Genomic DNA, 23,138 nt, shown 5'->3' on the forward strand with positions numbered 1-23,138 from the left:
CAAGTCTCCTGGGCCCAATTTCATAGAGCTGCTTAAGCAGAAAATTTGCTTAAGCACGAAAAAAACATTGCTTAGTAAAATTAGGTTACCGGCCAAAACTCCATGTGATGTACATTGCTTGTGACTGGTATTTAGCTGTTGTTTACTTAGCGTAACAATCGCATGGAGTTTTGGCCGGTAACCTGATTTTATTAAGCAAGATGTTTTTGTGCTTAAGCAAATTTTGTGCTTAAGCAGCTCTATGAAATTGGCCCCAGCTGTATAACGTCTGATATATCTAAGCATGCAGATTTATGTGATCTCGCGCCTCAGCCAATCGGAGTCGACTTTTATATACATGTACTAAATTGTGACTCATTGTCATATCAGGACTAAACGTGTAAATGGTCAATTCAAAGGCAGTGTTTTGTAATACAGCAGCCGGGCGCGTATCGCGTAACTGGCGTAATATATAGGCATGACACAGCACTTGTTGCTGTGTCTAGGTTTTTTTTTATATACATGCCTATGACGCGACAACGGTTTAATGACCGAAGACCTGATATAGAAAGCGCCGGCTGATTGGTCAAAATCTAGAGGTCAAGATGCAGTTGCGTTGCATAATTAATCAGCGAATTTGCTCAAATGTATTAACCGTGGCTATACCCATAATCTATTACATAGACTATGGGCTTTGTGGGTTAAAGGAAATATACAAAATTTGCTTTTGCTGTAATTTTCAGAAATGGTTGGATTTAGGGGTTAGTATTTTAAAGCAAATATTGTTGCACTGACTTGGAAGATTTTTGTTCAGAGATGCTGGAAAAAGTGCTATGGTGAAGTTTATAATTTATTAGTTCAATAGGACACAAAGGTACATTTCAAAGATTGCAGTTAAAGAAATTCCAGTACATGGCCCTTTAAAGTTGGCACTACAAAACCACAGTACATTTTTGTAAAGAGAGGTGGCATTGTAACATTTGAGATTGTGTTTAGTCTGGGGAATTAACATTTCAATGCACAAGTATAACTACAAGTCTCAGGAGTCCAGACACTTTTTTAAACTCATGTACGCATTACCCATAATTATATTAAACAAACATTTTTTTTATAAACATACACCACACAAAGCATTTTTATTACACTTTTAATAAATCACCATGTTCAATTTGTCAGTTTTTTTGTTTTTTTTTCGTTTAATTAGTTCAATGTGTTCACTTTTAATTGCGTTTACTGTTAATTGCCAAATTAAATGTTCGGAAATGCTAAACATTGTTGTAAGCGAACACTAAAGTGTACAAATAGGCATTTGTAAAAATTGTTACTATGTAAATACGTAATGTATTAAACACATTTCTATAACTTTTCTAGGTAAGTTAATACTTTTAATTGAAGTTTTGTCAATTATTTTAATTGGTAAAACTTGAGAAGGGATAAAATTAAGAAAAACTTGCTTATTATTTTTTTTCAGGCGTGCTTGCAATCATTAGTGGAAAAAAAATTAGGGGTGGAGTTTAAGATGCCACCCACTTTTTTAACTGAATACACAAGTCCATCACAATTCCATCACAAGTCCATTACAAGTCCATCGCAAGTCCATCACAAGTCCGTCACAAGTCCGTCACAAGTCCGTCACAAGTCCGTCACAAGTCCATTACAAGTCCATCACAAGTCCATCACAAGTCCATCACAAGTCCATCACAAGTCCATCACAAGTCCATCACAAGTCCATCACAAGTCCATCACAAGTCCATCACAAGCCCATCACAAGTCCATCACAAGTCCATCACAAGTCCATCACAAGTCCATCACAAGTCCATGACAAGTCCATCACAAGTCCATGACAAGTCCATGACAAGTCCATGACAAGTCCATGACAAGTCCATGACAATTCCATCACAGGTCCATCACAGGTCCATCACAAGTCCATCACAAACCCATCACAAGTCCATCACAAGTCCAACACAAGTCCATTACAAGTCCATCACAAGTCCATTTATGAAAGGACTTGTGACTGGACTTGTGACTGGACTTGTGACTGGACTTGTGACTGAACTTGTGAAAGGACTTGTGATGGACTCGAATGCAACACTAATAAGCCTCTGTACTGGGCCCAATTTCACGGCGCTGCTAAGCAAACACCGTAAGTATAAGCACAGCAAAAGGCACGCTTACTTCAGAGGAAAAATCTGCTTAACTAAGTGACGTAACAATAGAAATCTCCATGCACACGCAACCGTTAGCACATTCACGCCATGAAATAGTGCTTAAAGTTAGCACATTTTTCTACTGTGCTAAGCACAACTTTTCTGCTGACTGTTAAGTAGCGCCACAAAATTGGGCCCAGATGAGGTCACACTTTATTTTACGCGTATTCATTCTTGGGAGCCTGCTTGGGACGACAGTTTTGTAGCCCCATAGAAAAGCGCACAAGTAAACAAAGTGTGACGTCATCAGTACAGATGCTTGTTGGAGAAAATATTCCTCACGCGTCATGGAAGCTCTAAAATCATACATGTAAACCAATTGGCGACACAAATGTAGCATATGACAAACTATAATATCACGCAACATCAACAAAATATAAATGGAGCGCTTTATACCAAAAGTCTCAAAGCGCTTTACCATTGTTACCCCTATTCATCAGGTGATGAGACCACTTTTTGCAGCAGCTGGAGATCAGCGCATTCTGGTCTCTACCTTCACAGGTACCCATTTATACTCCTGGGTGGAGAGAGGCAATGGAATTAGTGCCTTGAGTACCTAATTGTTGGTAGATGCGTGCGCTACATAAGACTCCGGTATAAAGTGTCTTGCCCAAGAACACAAGCACCATGTTCCTGTCAGGATTCGAACCCACCTACCACGGCACAATGAGTCGAACACCATAACCATATTGCATCACGGGTGTTTTTTTTTCAACCATCTTTTCAAGACTACTCACAGTTTTAAAATATTGGAATTGGAGAAATGCTGTTTCGGATATTCGTTGGATGATCGAATATTCTGATATTTGCTATATTCTGCACAGCCCTACCATTCTGTTGTTCATTCTTATGATTCTACTACGTATCAGAAAAGACATGTCCTACTTTCGATCCTAAAATAACTCCGTTGATTACCAATGGAATTAAACCAAAATTTCAGATCGTGTAAAACAAGGCATGACAAAATTTATGGAGCGTGTTTCATCAGCTTTGTGCAAGATCCCAGCAGGCATTTTTGGTCGATTTAACGTCTATCTGACGTCAGATTCCGACCAACTCCGACGTTGTTTTTTGGTTGCCGTAGTGGTTGTAAGTGTAAGTTTTTTAGACGTTGAAAACCTGACCAAATTCTAACGTCGATATGTGGTCAAAATTGTGACGTCGGTCTGACCATGATTAACTGCTAATCATGACCGAAAACTAACGTCCGATTATAGTCAAATTATGACGTCAGTCTGACCATGATTAACTGGTTACATGGACGTCTACAGGACGTCAGATTGTTGGTTGAATTTAGGTCAGAATATGGTTGAAAAAGTAGGTTATTTAGACGTCGAAAATCTGACCGAAATCTAACGTCCATATATAGTCAAATTATGACGTCAGTCTGACCATGATTTGTCTGGTTGAATGGACGTCGACAGGACGTCGCGGTTGAAGTTATTTAGACGTCGAAAAATGACCAAATTATAACGTCTGTGTGAGGTCAAAATTGACGTCTATCTGACCGTCGTAATAACGTCCTTTCAATGTTTGAATTCCATGATTGATGTTAGGTCAGTACATGGTTGCAAATGTTATTTTTGTAGACATTAAATACTGTTATTTCGGTTGTGTAAAAATCAAACGGTTGTGTAATATATGAAGCTAGCAACCTGTTGTGTAAACCGTTGTTTACACAACTTGTGTATAATATTACACAACTTGTTCATTTTTTTTTAATAAACTGGTTGGCTAGGTTCTTATAGTACACAACCGAAATAACAGTGAAAAAAAGTAAGTTTTCCAATGTTAATCAATATTCAAAATAGTGGCGTCAGTCTGACAGGCTTAAATAATGTCAATTAGACGCTTCAAATGTTCAATGTTAATAGGCCGATCAATTTTGGCATCAGATTTCATTACCACGCGGAATCACAACCAACACAGACATGATCTCTAATCTCTTTTGTGAATATTTGTGCAGGTATAGAAGACATCAGGCGGTTGATGTTGATCCTGATGGTGCATGGGGCCACGTAAAGTAGGGCTTGGGTAGTGTATTCGTCTCCCTCAACTGACCAAAGCAGAGAGCTGGAAAAGTGGAAAAATGAACAACATTGTTAATTTTTTTGAATACCAACACATTTTTCAAATAATGGTGACTCGTAAATCATTAAAACAAAACAGATTCTTTGAACCTACAGCAGCAGTTTAATTTTTAGAAATCCAAAAAAAGTATTAAAAATAATTCTTACATGTATGAAGAAGACAAGTCGAAGCATAGGCCTATTTTAATTCTAATGGGCGATTTCATGCGATTCCAAGAAACGAATTTTACTGAAATTAATTGATGAAGAATTTAAAATTGCAAGCAACGTAACTTTCTTTACAAGGATAAAAATTAACATGAATAGCGCCGTCGTACGCCGTGTTTCTAAGCGCTTTGCAAAGACTACAACAAACCAATTTTATAGTAAAATCTGGTATTAATAAAACATGAAATAGAGTACACGACAAAAGAAAAGTGGCATAATGTATCGTTATACGTGATTCCCAAACTCTGAACACCGTAAACTAGATTGAAAACGTATTTGTCTCAAAATATCAGCATCAAAATGAAAGAGACGTTTCGATCGTTTGAGTTAGTGATGGATGCGGAATATGTTGCGGGGCGGTTAAATTCACAATAAATTTAATATTCTAAATCTTCAATCAACACAGTACGTGTGGGAAGTCGTCTCATAATGAGATATGCTTTAGAATGACCTCATTTTTCCTAGGCCTAAATAAAGATTGGACGTGATGATAGAAAGCAGGTAGAACTAGCATGACTGCTGATTAGTTTGGATTTTCTACATCTTCAATGTTTAAACAAAGGGCATCGTTAGTGTAACTTTCTTTTTAAGATAAGGAATGACAATAGCATCCAACATCTAGTCTAACATTAATAACTTTCTACAATGAAGTTAAGGTATTTTGATGGAATTTTAAAGTTACAACTGACATGACTAGTAGGGTACATAATAATAATAAAGATACAATTTCCAAACTATTGACCTTCAAAGAAATTGCAAATCACTAACTCGGAAACATTCGCGTTTGAAACTTACCATTTTCAGACATGGCAAAATCAGATCGTCTTGCTTGCGGTTCAATCGAAATCTTGACTTGTGCTTGTCCTATACATCTTGATGTCGTATCTTGACTTGGATTTATAGATCAGGAGTGGGAACATCTCCAATGTTAACTGCACTCCATCGCAGAACCGAATCTTGACAATATTGTGCACAAAAGGTGCCAGAAACCTTGTTCATTTTGGGCCAACATGTCTCTTCCCAAAGCTGCTTCAGTTGTGACTGTTGGTTTAACGGATGATTCAAACTGGCCAGACTCGTACAGCAGTGGAGTTCGTTGGAATGCAAGAGGTCACACACAGGGCATACATATGCTTAAGTGTACGTACGTTTGGGCTATACGGTTTTTGCGCGCGCGGCACTTGGCTCTGGGCCAAGACAATTATAATTGGCGCGCGCCGCGGCTAAGTGGAAAAATCTTCAAAATGGACGATATATTTCGGTTAAAACAATGATGATAACGATTGGACATCAAATTTATAACCATCAGCTAGGTGACCATAATTCAACGTCTTTTTTTTAGTCGTTCAAATTAAAAAGGCGTCCGATAATTTCGTTTGGGAATTACTACGTTGCACATGCATTCCGGTTTAATGACTTTTTTTATTTGCTGAATAAATTAAGTGAAAAATAGACGTTATATTTTGGTCGAAACCATGACACTGTCGACGTAATGTAAATAACCAACAGCCGACCGCAATTCAACGTTGAGTTGCTGAAAAGACGTCAGAAAACGGACGTTATATTTTAGGTAAAACCATGACATAACAATGACGTTAAATATTGTAACCATCCACTGACCAAAAATCAACGTAATTAATTGATTCGTTGAAATGACGTTAGAAAACGGACGTAATATCATGGTTGAAAACATGACCTAATAACGACGTCAAATATTATAACCAGCAGCCGACCACAATTCAACGTCGCTTTGTAAGATGTTGAAATGACGTCAGATAATGGACGTTGTGTTTTGGTTGAAAGCATACGACGTCAGATATTATAACTAACAGCCAACCACAATACAACGTCGATTTTGAGTCATTGGAACGACGTTAGAAAACGAACGTAATATCATGGTTGAAAACATGACTTAAAAATGACGTCAAATATTATAACCAGCGGCTGACCATAATCCAACGTCATTTTTGAGTCGCTGAAAAGACGTCAGAGAACTGACGTTATAGTTTGGGTAAAACCGTGACTTAATAATGACGTTAAATATTATAACCATCAAACGACCGGAAAACAACGTCATTATTTGATTCGTTGACACGACGTTAGAAAACGGACGTAAAATAATGGTTAAAAACATGACCAAATAACGACGTCATATATTATAACCAACAGCCGACCATAATTCAACGTCACTTTTTGAGTCGTTGAAAAAACGTCCAAAACGGACGTTGCATTTTAGTCAAAAGCATGACATAAGTACGACGTCGGATATTATAACCGACGGCCAACCATAATTCAACGTCGTTTTTTGAGTTGTTGAAACGACGTTAGAAAGCAAACGTCATATCTTGGTTGAAAACATGACATAATTGCGACGTCGCGAAGGGAAACGCAAAAATAACAATAATACAACGTTGTTTTTCAGTCAGTTGTATAGACGTTGACAAAACAACGTTATACCATGGTTGAAATTACGTTTGGTAATATTCCCGACCAAATTCCAACTATATTTCGACGTTGTTGTTACGTTAAATTCTGACGTTAAATTGTCGACACTAAAGCAACGTCTGGCAGACGTTATAATGACAACGTCGGCTTTTGGTCGACTAAAACAACGTTGATTTTCGGTTATGTATGGTTGATCCGACGTTGCGACCATAAAACAACCATTATACAACGTCAGTCTGACGGTCGGTGCCTGCTGGGATGGTGAGATTTAAACGCCATACGAAAAAAAGGACTCTCTTGCAGAATCTGCCACTTTCGACTTGGCGTCCTCCAATGTCGATACAGCGCTGGAGACGGTGGCGGAAGGCGCTTGCTGCGGGCGAAGGCTTCTGAAGGAACGCAGGATCACCCCTGATGTCATTGCACACCTTCTCGATCATTTGACGCAACACACGAACGAGGTGTGCAATGACATCAGGGGTGATCCTGCATTCCTTCAGAAGCTTTTGGCCGCAGCACGCACCCTCCGCCACCGCTCCAGCACTATATCGACACTCTGAAAGTGAGTATTTTTATTTCAGTGGCATTTAAATCTCACCCTCTTGTACAAAGCTGATGAAAAACACTCCAAAACATTTGTCATGCCTTGTTAACACGATTTGAAATTTTGGTTTAATTCCATTGGTAAACAATTTAGGATCAAATGTAGGTCTTTTTAAAATTTTCTTTACCCGTTAGCAGAAGAAGAAGTATCCGGATTATTTTGGTTTTCTCAGTGCTACAAGTACTTTAATAGCTCATAATTACTGAGTTTTAATCCAGTCAATCCCAATTTAAATCACAAATTCGATCAAAGATGACTTTTTGTTTTCTGTTTTGTGAAATAATGCAAGATGTATCAAATTTTGAACTTTAATTCTCATTGTGCTAACCTAAACCAAATATAAGCGATTTTTTTGTTGTTATAATTTAAATAAATATAATTCTGTTAAAGTCGAAACATATTTTAAAAGGAGTATAAAAATAAAGAAAAAAGTTTTGATAGAACACGTACATGTTTCGTTCTTTTCATTTATTACATGTGTGTGTGAAGTCTGGGTGTCTATATAATTTGATGGAAGTCATATTTTCAGTTATCATTGATTTGTGGAATTATTAGTTGATATGTAGGATTTCTTACATGTGTCAACATGGACATCATACACATGTAAATCCTGGAGATACAATCATTCTGTTGAACGAGGTTGCATGGAACAAAAAGTCAGGCCCAACTTTTATAAAATTAAAAATTCAAGGGCCCCCCCCCCCCAATTTTTAGTATACAAATATTACTTAACTTAATACTAAGTTACACTTTTTGTGAAATTATATTTGATACAATTCATTGGTGTCGACTCGTTTTATGTTGATATAAAGTTACATATTACATATTAACATATTTACATTAGTTCATATTACACCCCACTCGTGTTGTCGGCCCCGCCCCTCTAGAAAATACAGAGAAATGGCGCTAAAAGGTTGCCGCGCATGCGCACAATCACTCGCTGAGTAGCGGGTGAGGTCGGTGGTGGGGCCCACTCACATCCGACGGTAAAAACATCTTTTACCCCATTTTTGGCAGTTTAGATCGTTATTACTTCAAGGATCATGAACAAAACAGATCATACACTTTGTATACTTAACCTAACATGCTTATGTTCAGAAATAATCCTGTAAAAGAGGTTTCGTTCCATGACAGGAGATCATGTGACCTGTTTTGACCAATGAAAACAACGCGGTTTAGGGGCTGATGCAACGCCATCAAAAATTGTTTGCCAGAACGAAGAAATTCACCCAATTTTCAGACAAACTAACCGTTCAATCCCCGCCATCGTTCACTTTTTACATAAATTAAGTATGGACTATTTCTTTGCCCATAATGAGATACTGATATTTGTTTCATTTTAAGTAGAAAAAGAGAGAAAATGACGCAAAATCTTTGTCGTAAACGACAAGGTATGTACCATGTGACGCGTTTCAACCAATGAGAGTAAAGGATTTTCACATAAAGAAGCTGTAATATGTGCTGGTCCGCCATTGCAGAGTTCTGAAAGCTCGTTGGTGTGATCTGTAATCCTGCTGACGGAATGGACTTCAAAGGCCATCCGACGCTGCAGGATTATCAGCAGTCAGTACAGAACACCGTGTAAGGGTACAGAACTTAAATTTACGTCGAAAATGTGTTTTTGACCTAGATATAAGCCCCCAAATTGTGTGTCAAATTTTCACCGCTGAGAACATTCGAGAACGTATGTCGTTTTTTCCTTGAAAACTGAATCATTGAACAAATTGCCAAGTTTTATTTTTCAAATTCCACATTTCACCAAGCGTATTTTGCGTTGAAAAGCATTCTATCAAACGAAATATGAGTTATAGCACAAAGTGGTTGTAATTTTGTGACAACTGCTGCAAGTATTTCACTGATATTTCGTGACAAATATGAGGTTAAAATTAACGGCGTTGGCGGCAAAGCAGTGACGCACGGGCACGTGTCAATTGATTTTTGCAAATTGCGGGATTTTCCATTGTACAGCGCAATGTGCGCATGGATGGCATTGGCAAGTTTGCTCCTTTTCTAAGATAAAACATCAGGTATTCAAATTTTATCATAAATAATTAGGGTTTTTGTTTGGACATAACATGGATAAGAAGCCATTAATATTATTTAATAAAATATTGAACTTTAACTTGATTGTGGAAATTTGTACGGTTTCAAAATGTTCGCTCATTCACTGTTCTATTTCATGTTTGCAAATTGCATGAATATTTATCATGATGATGAAGGCCGAGGTAATTTACACATGTTAAAGAGGGCAGTCAGTCAATGATGTCGTAATTTGGCGATATGAAAATAAACATGTTTAATTGTTACAACTATAAAAGTGAGAAAATTAGGGTAGGCCCCTAGCCTCCTAGGCCTATAGTTTTTTTCCCAAACATGCAAAATGAAAGTTTACAGCATGGTACGGCCAAGGTCTCTTGTCATGCTTGTTTACGTTGTTACATTAATTTTTTTCTAAAGGTAAGAAATGCAAGTTGCAGTGATCGACTATAGCGCAGCGATCGATCAATGGCACAGCGATTGACTGACGGCAGCAATCAACCGACGGAGCAGCGATCGACCAATGATGCTGTGATCGACAGACGGCGCTGCGCAATGACCGACGGTGCAGCGCGCAATCGCCCGATGGCAAAGCGCAGCAATCGACCGATGGCAAAGCGGTAGGGCAGTGATTGACCCGGAAGCGCGGCAATCGACCAACAGCACATGGATGGACAGACAGCATAGCCATTCTATTGCAATTGTCCCCCTTTTCGTAATATATTTGTCACCCCGATTTTTTCAGGACAAAAGTGTGACCCCCGAAATTCGCTCTGGCATGGTCCTCGCAATAATTACACAAAAACGACCAGTTTGTAAAAAATGGTTGTGCAGACGTTTTTTTTTTTTTAATGCTCTCTGAAATAGGATAAGTAAACAAACCAAACATTGCAAGTTTGTAGGAAACCATTTAAATCAATGATTCAAAACAAAGGAATGTTTTCTATGAATTGCTGTTGGAATATTCTTTTTAGTTTTGGCATTGCATTGGATCCGAACAGTCTAAACAGATTTCCAGTACATGTACATGAAATTCCAGGAAACTGGCATGTGAGTTGCTGAACAATTTCAACTTAAAAATGGAAAAGATGTTTTTTTCCCTCCCCATTTTTTTGGTGAGATTCACCGAACTCGTATAACAACATGTGTTTGTCCTGTTATTTTTCTACGAGTTTTTGTTCAATTTTGTTTTTTAAAGATGCTACTTCCTCAAAATCGTTTCAGACAATGAAAACAAGAAAATATGTGCAGTGTACTAGTATCATATTGTCAGCCTGTGTAGCCTGATGAAATGCCACGGCATTTTCAGTTAGTCAGACTGCCGCTTTAAATGTCCGTTCATTGTATGATGTTTATATTATTAACCCTTTGAGCACAGGTTGAACGCAAGAGAATGTAGTCGCATCTATGTTATTTGTACTACAATGCCGAAATGCTTAAAACAGCTTTACTGCATTTAAAAAAAAATGCCTCAAGTGCAAGTGAGATCACACAGTTGTCTTTAAGCAAACTTGTTTAGACCATTATGAGCACGCTAGCGTTGTACGTTCGCACAGGCCTTGTTCAACAGTTAAAGGGAATGTACAACATTTGCTTTGCTGCAATTTTCAGAAATAAATGGATTTGGAGGATTAGTATGTTATGGCAAATATTGTTAAAATGACTTGTTTCACGTTTTGGGCTTGTAGATGTTGGAAAAACCAAGAAAAGCATTCATGTTCTTGTAGTCTGGTTCCCTGACCCCACTTAAGATGTAACAGAGAATTTATAGACTTTGGAGAATTGTAAGATCAGAGAGTCAGTCTAGTAGGCTTGCACCCCTTCACAGTTGTGTAATCCATTGCAAAGAAAACACAAAATAACTAATTATGAAAAATTAGGAGCAGTTTTGGAAAAAAGCCAGTTTTCTCCAACGCTGGTCAGCCGACCAGCATTGGAAAAATACCATTTTTCTTGAAAATGTCAGCACACCAGGAGCCACGATTTTACAGGATGCTTTAGACTGTCAATCCCTAACGATCCAGCAAGGTATTTTGTGATAATTTGATCATTTCGTTTTGTAATGTTTGCAAATGTTGTATCTTCCCTTTAAAGCACCACTCCAGTTGCTTTACAAAGCAACTATCATATGTACAGTGATAGAATAGAATTGTCTATCTACAGTACGTTAACAATAAACAAGAGGCAAAAAGCGCAGTACGGGATTGTAATGCGACGATGTTACGGAATCAGCTAAGCACTGTTGATATATCGATATTTCTCAATTATTCTATATTATTTTTATATCAATATCGTCGAAGCGCAGTACGCGATTGTAATGCGACGATGTTACGGAATCAGCTAAGCACTGTTGATATATCGATATTTCTCAATTCTATATTATTTTTATATCAATATCGTCGATAGCAAATTGTTTAATCATATTGAAATATCGACATTTTTGATAATGAGGAATGATATGGAGAAAATTGTAAATTCCTTAAATCATCGTCAAAAGAAATCTCCTGTTTGTGCTTTTACTTTGTGTTTAACGTTTGCTTTATAATGAAATCAAACTCGGCGGCAACTTGTGCTTGTGACTCGAACAAAAACATCGCGAAATGCCAAGTGGCGTCGCTTCGTGTTCCACAGTCGCTGCAATTCGCGGTCTCCCAAGTGTAAAACCTCAAAAGAAACTGCCTATTCCGGACAAACTCTCAGTGCTGACTGCTGAGATTTGTTCAATATGCTCCAGAGAAAGCCATGGAAAATTGGGACTTTTCATCAAAGTGTCATCTTTATGGTCTTTAACCTCTACATGGGATAATCATATCTAATATTCACGATATTGAAAATTCTGATATTGACAGTGCTTAGAATCAACCAATGAACGGTGAGGAAGATTACACAAAAGTTTGCTTGAAGATAACGCTTTAAAAAAAAAATGTTTTCCCTTATATCCCAATGTCCAGATTGCCTTGCAACGTTTAAAGTGCCGGAGACCATACAATATTACCTCTTCTTCTCCGGGCAAGGTAAAACCCCTGTGCACCATCGGTAGTTTGTTTTTTAACCCCAACCTTCCAAAATCCTCTTTGCAAAATGGAGGATTTTGCAGGATTGAGGCTACATGGCAAAAGTGTGTTGCTGATTTCGGAGGATGCACTATGTCAAGGTCTTGGGCCGGACTTTGTGGTGTTTATGCTCAGCTGTGCATAATTTTAGGCCTATATTATACTTCAAATACTCCGCACTGCTCCAGGATGTCACTGGCTCTGCCTCAACGTATTGATAGTGATTGCTGGAGGATTTTGCAGGATTGCGGCAGTGGTCACCCCTCCAAGGACCACATTCAAGAAATAACGGATGTTTTTTGGAGGATTGAGGCTGTATGCAATTTTTACATGGAGGCAGTTGGAGGATTTTGCAGGATTGAGGTTGCATCCTAGCAAAAATGCCTAAAAGGGTTGCAGACCTCAAAAAAAAAAAAAAAAGAGCTTTTTTGTTTCAATAAAACACAGTCATGAGATTTTTCGTAGACTTTTGTCTGAAATCAGATTTTTTTGTATCTGAGAGAAAGACATTATAGTATAGAGAAAAAAAATCATGTTTCAGAGGGGGAAAAAATCATTGGAAAAAGAACTCTGTGTTGCAAAAATTGTTTTTGGAAACTCGTTGAAAAAAATATTGAGGGAATTCAAAATTTCTTATGAGTCCGTTTATACAGCCAATGTGCTCTTTTTCACCAGGGTGAAATCTTACCAATGGTGTACAGGGGCTTTAAGTTTTAATCAAAATAATCCTGCATTTTGTTCATTTCCACGTGGCTGAATGACCTGTCATGAAATTGTCGTAGCAATTTTCATGCACTGTTCAGGCTGCATAGCATTCTTCCAAACGCACTTGTATTTTGGGCCAAATACACTGCACAAAAATAATCACAACTGGTTCCCTTATTTAGAATATAACTGGCATGTTTTAGACGTTTACAGACTACACCAACACAATTTTAAGCCAGTCCCATCTAAAAAAAAAAGAACAACACCAAAATGTCTGCTTATAAACAACTTTTTTTTGGGGGGGGGGGTATTTTCCCATAAAGAATACAGTTTCATTCCTTGTGTACACAAAGTTACTTAAAAGCCTAGACGGCCACACATAGCTCTTGTTGAAGTTCCGTTCCGTGTGCAGAACGTCACAGACTTGAAAAATGTGCCAGTTTACCAAAAGGCAGTCCATTCAGAAATTGTCCCCTTTTTTGTCCTTAACCTAAGCAAATCCATCAAAATCCATTCCCATATGTTGTTGATTTTGGTAGGCAAGCAATGAGTCCCAAGTCCATCAAAATCCACCTACATGTATAGTAGTGTTAGTGGTGGATTTCAGCCGATTTGGCCCCAAAGCATTACGTGAAGCAGGGTCAGTGATGGATTTTGGCGGACTTGGTCCAGTACTTGTAAAAGACACGAGGTGGTTGGGGTTAAATTATGGTAGATCACATGATGACCTGTGTATTTTTGGTGTTTTTTTTGTACATTTACACGTGCAAATGTTGATGTTTGTTTCGCTTGCTCCGTTCAGGGCCGCATTTCACCCGAGTTCAGTGAATGTCCCCGCGGAAAGTGGACACTCGATTCAGGACCAGGACACGACGCAGACTACGACAAACGCATCTCAACAGCCGACTCAACTGAGCGAGGATTTCACCGCCATGAAAGCAGACATGGTTAGTACCTGGGTGTGTCTAGCACGTCCACTGCTTACAAATTGTTGACTTGTCATGACTTGTGATTCATGACAATGAACTCGACTGCAATGCTGAAATCTGAAACCTAACCACCTAGGCCTTTTTGGCTAGGAACCATCCTGAATCCTTCAAAATTGCCATTGTGTGAAAATTGGATTCATCCTCAATCCTCACAAATCATCCGTTATTTCTTGAGTTTGTTCAGTGGAGGGGTGACCACTGCCTCAATCTTTCGAAGTGTTCCAACGGTAACTGTAATGGGTCGAGGCAGTGCAAATGATATCCAGAAGCAGTTAGGATAATTTAAAGTATAATATAGGCCTAAAGTTATGCTTTGCTAAGCGAAAACAACACACGGTGCAGCCTTAGACCGCAACATAATGGGTCCTTGGAAAAAGCAACTCATGGGCAACCCTAACGCTCCTCAATCCTCCAAAAGCAACCGGGCAATTTTGGACGATTGACACTGTATCCAGTTTTAACATGGCGGCAATCACAGGATTTTATTTCCTAGCTAAAATTTGCTTAAAGCTACAGTCCATCATTTGTAATTTGTGCATTTTGTTCGTTCGAAGCAACAAGAGAGTTCAAAATCTAATAAAGGATACTGAGCAACTAACCTAATGAGGTTTCAGCTAAGCTTCAGCTGTACATTCCGAGAAAAACAACATTCTTAGATCTCAATTTCAAATCAAAAGTTACTGAATCATGTTTTGAATTGTTTTGAATTGCAGCTATACGCGACGTTGCGCACTGATCCGACGAATTACACGGTGCTTCTTAAGAATCACCGTTGGAAATGCCTTCTTTCGTTGATTACTTCAAAATGACAGCTTCCCAGAAAGAATAACTTCACAGGGAGTTTAGTTCCCTTACTATCTTTCAAGCAAGTTTGTTTTTCAACAATAATTACGCCAGTTACTTTTCGGAAGGCTGCAAATGATGGACTCTAGCTTTAAGCAGTTGGAGGGTATTACAGCTGTAAATATAAGAAAATGTCCCATTTATAAATGAAAATAAGAAAGAGAAGCAACCTTTTGAATTCTTTGTCCCATGCCAGCCTCAGGCCAGCCAGACGGACTCTGCCTCCCAGGCCCAGCAGGTCAAGCGGGCAGGCGGCAGAATGACCAACCAGCTACAGTACCTACAGAAGACTGTCATGAAAGCCCTCTGGAAGCACCAGTTTGCCTGGCCGTTCCACGTGCCGGTCGATCCCACGAAGCTCAGCTTGCCGGTAAGACCATTTTCTCCTTGCTCAACACCCCTTCCCCCACCCTGAGTAACTGCTGGACGAGAATTTCAGCATTATGAAACGAAGCGCAATGTCTTATGGCCTTGCCCATTATCCCTGCCAGTGTCTGAACAGTCACAGACAGTCAAAAAATCAATCCTCTTCCCCTGCTGTGCCTCTCACCAACAGTCATCATATGTGATCCCGCTCCACAAAAATGAGTCTGTTGTGGCAAAACTGAAATTTTGAGTTAACTACATTAATAAAATGGGAATGAAGTAAGCTTTCATTTCAAGCAAGCGCTGTGACTAGTCAAATTCAGTCGACCAACCATGAACAGGCAAGTGGTAGGCACAGCTGGCTTTGTCAATCACCTACAGTCAAAGCATAGCTGCATCAAGTTACATAAACCGTCACAGCCAGTCAATCTTGCTTTATGTAACTGGGAGTTCTTAACAGTTGAAAACAGTCACTTGACATATTTTGACTGAAAGGGCAGTCTTGCACAGAATGTATGTTTGCGTAGGAGGGTTAAAAGATTCAACGACTAGAGTTATTCTGTGATTTTTTTCCGCGCAAGTCCTCGGACAACATTGAGTACACAGTATTCATAAAATATGTCAGTGAAGGGCAAAAACTCCAATACTTGACCTTGTCCCCTTCAGCACTTTTACTAGAAAGTATCCTGAATCCGCCAAAATGCACCAAATTTGTCATGCGGAAAAATGTTGGTGTCCTGAGTACACACCAAACACTTAGCCAAGGATTGAGATCCTGAATCCATCAAAGTCCCTCAACTGCTCAATGTGGAGGTATCCTGAATCCATCAAAATCCTGCAGTACCGCTAGGCTTACTGTCCTGAATCCATCAAAATCCCCCAACTTTTCAATATGGAGGTATCCTGAATCAGCCAAAATCCTCCAAAACAGGGGTGTGGATTTTGATGGATTCACGTACGTTAGGGTTAAATTGCATCTCCCAACAAAAAAAAATCTTTTTAACAACCCCATCTCTGATTGGGAACCCTTTGAATCTGTTGTCTCGTTAGGATTACTTCAAGATCATCAAGCATCCCATGGACCTGGGTACGATCAAGAAGAAACTGGAGAGCAATAGCTACTACAGCGCTAAGGATTGCATCTCAGACTTCAACCTGATGTTCACCAACTGCTACGTCTACAACAAGCCTGGAGAGGTGAGTGTGTGGCATAAAGTAGCGTCCTTGCCTTCTGAAACTTGGCACTTGGTTATTTCTGATTTGGTAGTGAAAGGTAGCGTCCATCATTTGTAATTGGTGCATTATGTTCCTTTGAAGCAACAAAAGTGCTCAAAATCTAAAGGAGGGTGCTGAGCAAATAACCTGATGAAGTTTCAGCTCAGTGAATGCTGTATATTCCGAGAAAACAATATTCTAGGATTTCGATTTCAAATCAAAAGTTACTGAGTCATGTTTTGAAATCAGCCTGAATTCGGCATCTGAGACACGTTCTCACTAAGCTGATTGCAGCTACGCGATGTCGCGCACTAAACAAATGAATTATAGCAACTGCGCGCGTGTGCTTCGTGTCAACGCTCGTGCGCGCTTCGCCGCATAAAAAAAAGAAAACGAACTAACAGAAATTTCCAATGATGCGTCTTTAGACGCATCGTTGGAAAGGCTTTCTTTCATTGATTTCTTCAAAACGACAGCTTGCCAGAAAGAATAATTTCACAGGGAGTTTATTCCCATTACTATCTTTAAACCAAGTATGTTTTTCAACAATATTTACGTCAGTTTTTGGATAGCTGCAAATGATGGACTGTACCTTTAATAAACTATTCATTTTGCGATACTTAGTTTCTGCTTTTCTGTGATGATGTCATAACCTTACCTACTCTGCCATTACAAGATGATGCAAACATACCATCAAATCTGAGAAAAGCATACATTTAATCAGATAGCGTGTTAAAAAAGTAGAGCAAAGAAATTGACTGGAGCGGGGTTTGAACCTGCGACCTCCGGATTGCCGATCTGGTGCTGTACCAACTGAGCTATCCAGCCCTAGGTTGGCGGTTCCCCAATCGGACAATATCTTTGCTCAAGGGGTGCTATCAAGAAGCCACCTCTGACTTCTGAACCGTTAAAGCTATAGTCCATCATTTGTAATTAGTGCATTTTGTTCGTTTGAAGCAACAAAAGTGTTCAAAATCCAATAAAGGATACTGAGCAACTAACCTGATGAAGTTTCAGCTAAGCTTCAGCTGTACATTCCGAGAAAAACAGCATTCTAAGATCTCAATTTCAAATCAAAAGTTACTGAATCATGTTTTGAATTGCAGCCATACGCGACGTCGTGCACTGATCCGACGAATTACAACAACCGCGCGCGCATGTGCGTCGTTCCAATACTTGTGCGCGCTGCGCTGAATAACAAAACGAACTACTAATTTAAATTTTCCTACGGTGCTTCTTAAGAATCACCGTTGGAAATGCCTTCTTTCGTTGATTACTTCAAAATGACAGCTTCCCAGAAAGAATAATTTCACAGGGAGTTTAGTTCCCTTACTATCTTTCAACCAAGTTTGTTTTTCAACAATAATTACGCCAGTTACTTTTCGGATGGCTGCAAATGATGGACTATAGCTTTAAAAAAACAGTCTATTGATTGATTTTGACTGCTGTGATGGCGCAGCGTTATTTGCCAGCCAGAGAGGGATGGTTTTTAAGCCTCTCTTTGTTGTTCCCGTCGACAGGATGTTGTACTGATGGGCCAGGCCTTGGAGAAGCTCTTCCTAACCAAAGTGGCCCAGATGCCTCAAGAGGAGGTAGAGCTGCCGCCCCCGAGCAAGCCGGGGGCCGGAGACGACGCTGCGGCGGGGGGAAAGAAAGGCAAACGGGGGCGCGGCAGAGGTGCACCTCCAAGTGAGTCTCAAGTTAACCCTTTCCTTACCATGGGCGACTTTTGTCGACCAGAAGTACCCCCCTGCTGGTTCCCATGGGCGACTTTAGTCGACCAGGAAACCACACACAAAACACCCTCAATACAGATATATTCACTACTTTTCAGAAAGGTGGCATGTTGATATGTTTGGCCGCCCATACATCAACCACATACCATCTGAAAGAGTGTTTTCGGATCGTCCTAATGGTGTAGTTTATTCATAGTGTTACAAAATTGAGAAAAGTGCTTTAGAAGTATCTGAACACAATTTGAGGTATGGAGTGCCATCCGGTAATGTGGTGAAATGGCTTGCAATTTGATAAATGGGATCAAACGAACAAGAAAGCATAACTTTCGCATATCTGCACATATGGACTTCATATTAACATCACATAAAAGAGTAAGCTTCATGGAACAATCTTTACACACAACACCTATGATTTAAATCACTCTATGGCAGTGAAAATCTGGATTGAAAAAAGTGAGTTTTGGACTTGTGGTCATTTTGTTCACACTCTAGTGATTTCCGCATGACTGAGCAAACAATTTGGTCCTGGGGAGAGCCAAGTCAATAAACAATGTGGTAATGAAAGGGTTAATAGTATTTATTGGTTGGTAATGAAACCAAGGATTCCTTACAACAAAAAGATCACACTGCTGTAGCTTAAAAGCCTGAAGAACTATCGACAAATACCAAAATGTGCGCCTCGTCTTTAAGAATTGACACCACCTAATTCTGGTCTCCAGATTCCACTGTAGAGCAGGGTTCCCATCCTGCTTGGAAATCAGGGGAAAGTTTGAATATGAGTTTCCGTATTTCCAGTCTGGGAAAACTCGGGGGGTTTGAAAAGGAAAGGTTTTTCGCCAGTTTGGCGAATGTGCCTCTTGTGCTGTGTGTCCAAGTGCCATTGACTGAGTGGATGGATGGCTGTAAGGGGGAAGGGAGGTTATCGTTTGTCATCACGCTGCTTGAGTTATATCAATGTTTTCGTTGGTTTCCTGCGACCAAATCTTTAGCTTGGTTATTAAAGTGTGAATATTTCTCAAGGAATGTTGGAAATTGCTCAGGGAAATATCAGGTGGAAAACTCCCGAATTTTGTTCTCTTAACCCTAACCCCCTAGGCCCTTGTTGCTTACAACCATCCTCAATCCTCCAAAATTTTGCAACTCCGCCTAAATTTTTCAAAAATGTCAGACAGTCCTGCCTCAAAATGCATTCATCCTCAATCCTCCAAAATCCTCCTCATCCCAAAACTTTGCACTCGTGTTTAAATGAAGGATAACCAACGCCAAATCCTTCAAAATCATCAGACAGTCCTGCCTCAAAATGCATTCATCCTCAATCCTCCAAAATCCTCTTGTGCTTCAATCACCATTCATCCTCAATCCTCCAAAATCCTCATGTGCTTCAATCACCATTCATCCTCAATCCTCCAGAATCCTCATTTGATTCAATCACCATTCATCCTCAATCCTCTAGAATCCTCCAAAACCGCCAGGAGGATTTTGGAGGAGTGAGGTGGGTTAGGGTTAAAGTGCTGGGAATCCTGGCTTTAATCGTTCTCTAAATGTTCGCCTCACAGGAGCAGCGGCAGCTGCCGCAGCAGCGGCCGTCACCCCCTCCGCCCATCTTGCCGAGAACAACCACACCCCAGCCCCGACGCCGACGAAGAGACAAACGCCCCCCGTTACCCGGCCGGCGGCCCCTACCTCAAGACCGACCCCCAACACCAGGCCGACGCCCAACACCAGGCCCACGCCGGCGCGGCCGGCCCCGCCGGCTATCCCTGCCCAGCAGCAGGCACCTGCTGTAGAGGTCGTATTACCACCCCCTCCTGTCCATCCCAGCGGCAAGGGACAGATGTCGTCGCCGCCTCCAGGAGTCTCCAAAGTAAGACGCTTAAAGGGAAAATACAACATTTGCAAACATCAAAAAATAAAACTACCAAATCATTTTGAAATATCTTTCTGGACTGTTAGTGAATGACAGTGTAAAGCATCCTGTAAAATCATGGCACCTCGTATACTGTCATTTTCAAGAAAAGTGGTATTTTTGTATCAATTTCCAACGCTGGTCGGCCGACCAGCGTTGGAAAAAAACTGGCTTTTTTTCAAATACTGGCCCCAATTGACCATCGCACTTGTTTGCAATCGATTACACACCTATGAACGGGTACAAGCCAGCTAGACTGGTTCCCTGACCTTACAATTCCCCAATGTATGTAAACTGCTCTGTTTCTTCTTATATGGAGTCAGGGAACCAGACTACAGGAAAATGATTGTTTTTCTTGGTTTTTAAAGCATTTTCGAACCCAAAACCTCAAAAAGGTCGGTGTAACTATAATTGCTATATATTTCCAACCACCCAATTCCATCCATTTCTGAAAATTACAGCAAAAGCGAATGATGTATATTCCCTTTAAAACCCTAACCCGAATCAGGGTCTTTTGTCTAAAAACCATAACCAACACAACAACGTGCAACAGTTGTGATAGGTTTGCTAAGCCTAACGAGATACAACTCGTCCAACATTTCAAGCTGCCTCAGAGTCTGGGTTGCCAGCTTTAGGTGTTGCCACAGTTTCTAGTATTAGGTAGCGTTAATGCCAGCCTTTTCAGATTAGCCTCATTTTTAAATTCATTTTTGTTCTTGATTTGAATAGGCACAGTCTCGTATTGTTTTACATAGGGCTTTATGTCCAGATGTAATCGGAAAAACAAAAGGTTTTGTGTTTCTGTATGAAGTTGAATTGGAATAGTAAAGGTGCCTCAGCAATTTTAACCGAAAAAAACAAAAATGCTTTGATGACTTTCGACTAAGAGGACAAAAAAACGGACCTCATGGGCATGGGCCTTAGTCCCCTCAGGACGATGATATAAACCCTTTTCACATGAGGTAAAAGGAATACTGTCCGTGGTATAATGACAACTGCACTTTTCCTGGTTTGCTAGTTGACTCGGCTGTGGACTGGACATCTAAAAACAAATGCTTGAAGATTAACACATACAATCATTATTAAATTAGTAACCTGCATTTAGTCATTTAGGATATGGTTTTGTTTTTGATTTGTTTTACTAGTTTTTGTTTTGGTGTTATTTTTGTCCGTTTGCTCTTATTAAGTCACAAGTCGTACACCTTGAGGTATATAAATTCAGTTTACTATGTTATGTGATGGATTTTAGTGAGCGGAATGTAATGGGTTTGAGTATGTCCCCAGGAATCTTGTTCAAACCTCGTGTTGTTAGCTCTCAGACAGACCCCAGTAGACGGTGCATATTAAAATCATATCTGGAAGACAAAAATTAAAGTATTGTCTCAACAATTCACTCGCTCTCAACCTCTCCAGGTCAGAAAAGGCGTGAAGCGGAAAGCCGACACCACCACCCCCAGCACCACCCCGGGTCCCCCGAGCGTCCTGCTCAACTCCTTCTCCCAGCTGGACGGCCCCAAGCCCAACAAGATTGCCACGCGACGGGAGAGCGGCCGGCAGATCAAGCCCCCCAAGCGGGAACTGCCCGACGAGGAGGCGCAACACCAGAGGGGCAAGAAGTCCAAACTCTCCGTCCAGCTACGGCACTGCCATGGCATCTTGAAGGAGATGCTCTCCAAGAAACATGCTGTGAGTCTTGCCGCTAAATTTCTTTCAATCAAATATGATAAATGAGTCGTAGAGTTTGCATGGTGCACATTATCAGTTGATGGGAGGTTTGCGGTAACACCATGTGAATGATCTCTCTTAGTGAGTTGTGTGGTTCTGAGAAGTACCTGTTGGTTTAACTCGATTACGAACAGTATGCTCTGCTCGTCATGAGCAGAGCATACTGTTTGAAACGTCGAATTAACCAACTGGTTCTTCTCAGAACCACACAACTCACTAAGAGAGATCACTCACATAGTGCTACTGCGAACCTCCCATTAAACCCCCTGCTGTTTAAAAGGTCACAAACGGTGTAAGTTTCCTTCCACTTCCCCTGCTATACTTTTAACACACCAATGGTCACTTGACCGATTTCGACCCAATTAACCCTTACTCTCTGAGGGTAGTTTACTGCATGTCAGTTGGTTATGCCAATGCCCTCCAGCTGCAGTTTATTGGCAGATAGTTTCATTTAACAGTGAAGGCTCCAATTGGCAGGAGTTGGAGGCCCTGGAGGGTGCCTGATACTGACCAGCTGGGGCACTCACTTTGTTATCAGAGGACTCTCATTGTTCTCTGTGGCATGTATTGGAGTGCCTGTCCAGTTACCCTTGAAATGACATGGCAGATATTGGAGGGCCATGCAAAAAACATAGGAGATTTTCTTGAGGCACATATTGGCATGCGTTGGAGGGTCTAGTAGGGTAAGGGTTAATGTGCATTAATGTTGTGCATTGGGTTGGGTGTACCATGCCAAACTGACCTTAAACATCATAAATATAAACCGAAACTGATCTAAACTTCCCAAATTAGACCCGACCCAACAAATTCAAGGAAAAATCAACCGAACCGACACGGTAAAAAAAGCCTGAATATCTGGCTTGGGAAACTGTGTCTGTTTTTTGTGCCTGAACTTACCCGCGTCGGGGGGAAATCATCGTCTCCCACTACAGAAAACAAAAAATATTAATTTGACCAAGAAAAAAAACGGACCTCATGGGCATGGGCCTTAGTCCCCTCAGGACGATGATAGAAACCCTTTTCACATGAGG

The 23,138-nt window shown here is 40.2% G+C and overlaps 1 protein-coding gene across 9 annotated transcripts in view; it reads left to right on the plus strand.

Moving 5' to 3' along the window:
- The first annotated feature begins 8,483 nt into the window (after positions 1–8,483).
- Positions 8,484–23,138, plus strand: part of LOC119720215 (bromodomain-containing protein 2-like) — a 50,001-nt gene continuing 35,346 nt past the window's right edge. For 2 of the 9 annotated variants that reach the window (XM_038189811.1, XM_038189810.1), the window contains exons 1-7: positions 8,728–9,113; positions 14,130–14,274; positions 15,356–15,529; positions 16,576–16,722; positions 18,261–18,429; positions 20,033–20,340; positions 21,796–22,068. In XM_038189811.1, the coding sequence (XP_038045739.1) occupies positions 9,055–9,113; positions 14,130–14,274; positions 15,356–15,529; positions 16,576–16,722; positions 18,261–18,429; positions 20,033–20,340; positions 21,796–22,068 (1,275 nt within the window). In that variant the 5' untranslated portion in view covers positions 8,728–9,054. Of the gene's footprint in view, positions 8,519–8,727; positions 9,120–9,437; positions 9,560–12,520; positions 12,606–14,129; positions 14,275–15,355; positions 15,530–16,575; positions 16,723–18,260; positions 18,430–20,032; positions 20,341–21,795; positions 22,069–23,138 lie in introns of those variants that run through there. The other 7 variants (XM_038189815.1, XM_038189817.1, XM_038189813.1 and 4 more) reach the window with 7 other exon arrangements.

The sequence above is a fragment of the Patiria miniata genome, unplaced genomic scaffold (assembly GCF_015706575.1).
Source record: "Patiria miniata isolate m_02_andy unplaced genomic scaffold, ASM1570657v1 HiC_scaffold_9, whole genome shotgun sequence".
Lineage (NCBI taxonomy): Eukaryota > Metazoa > Echinodermata > Asteroidea > Valvatida > Asterinidae > Patiria > Patiria miniata.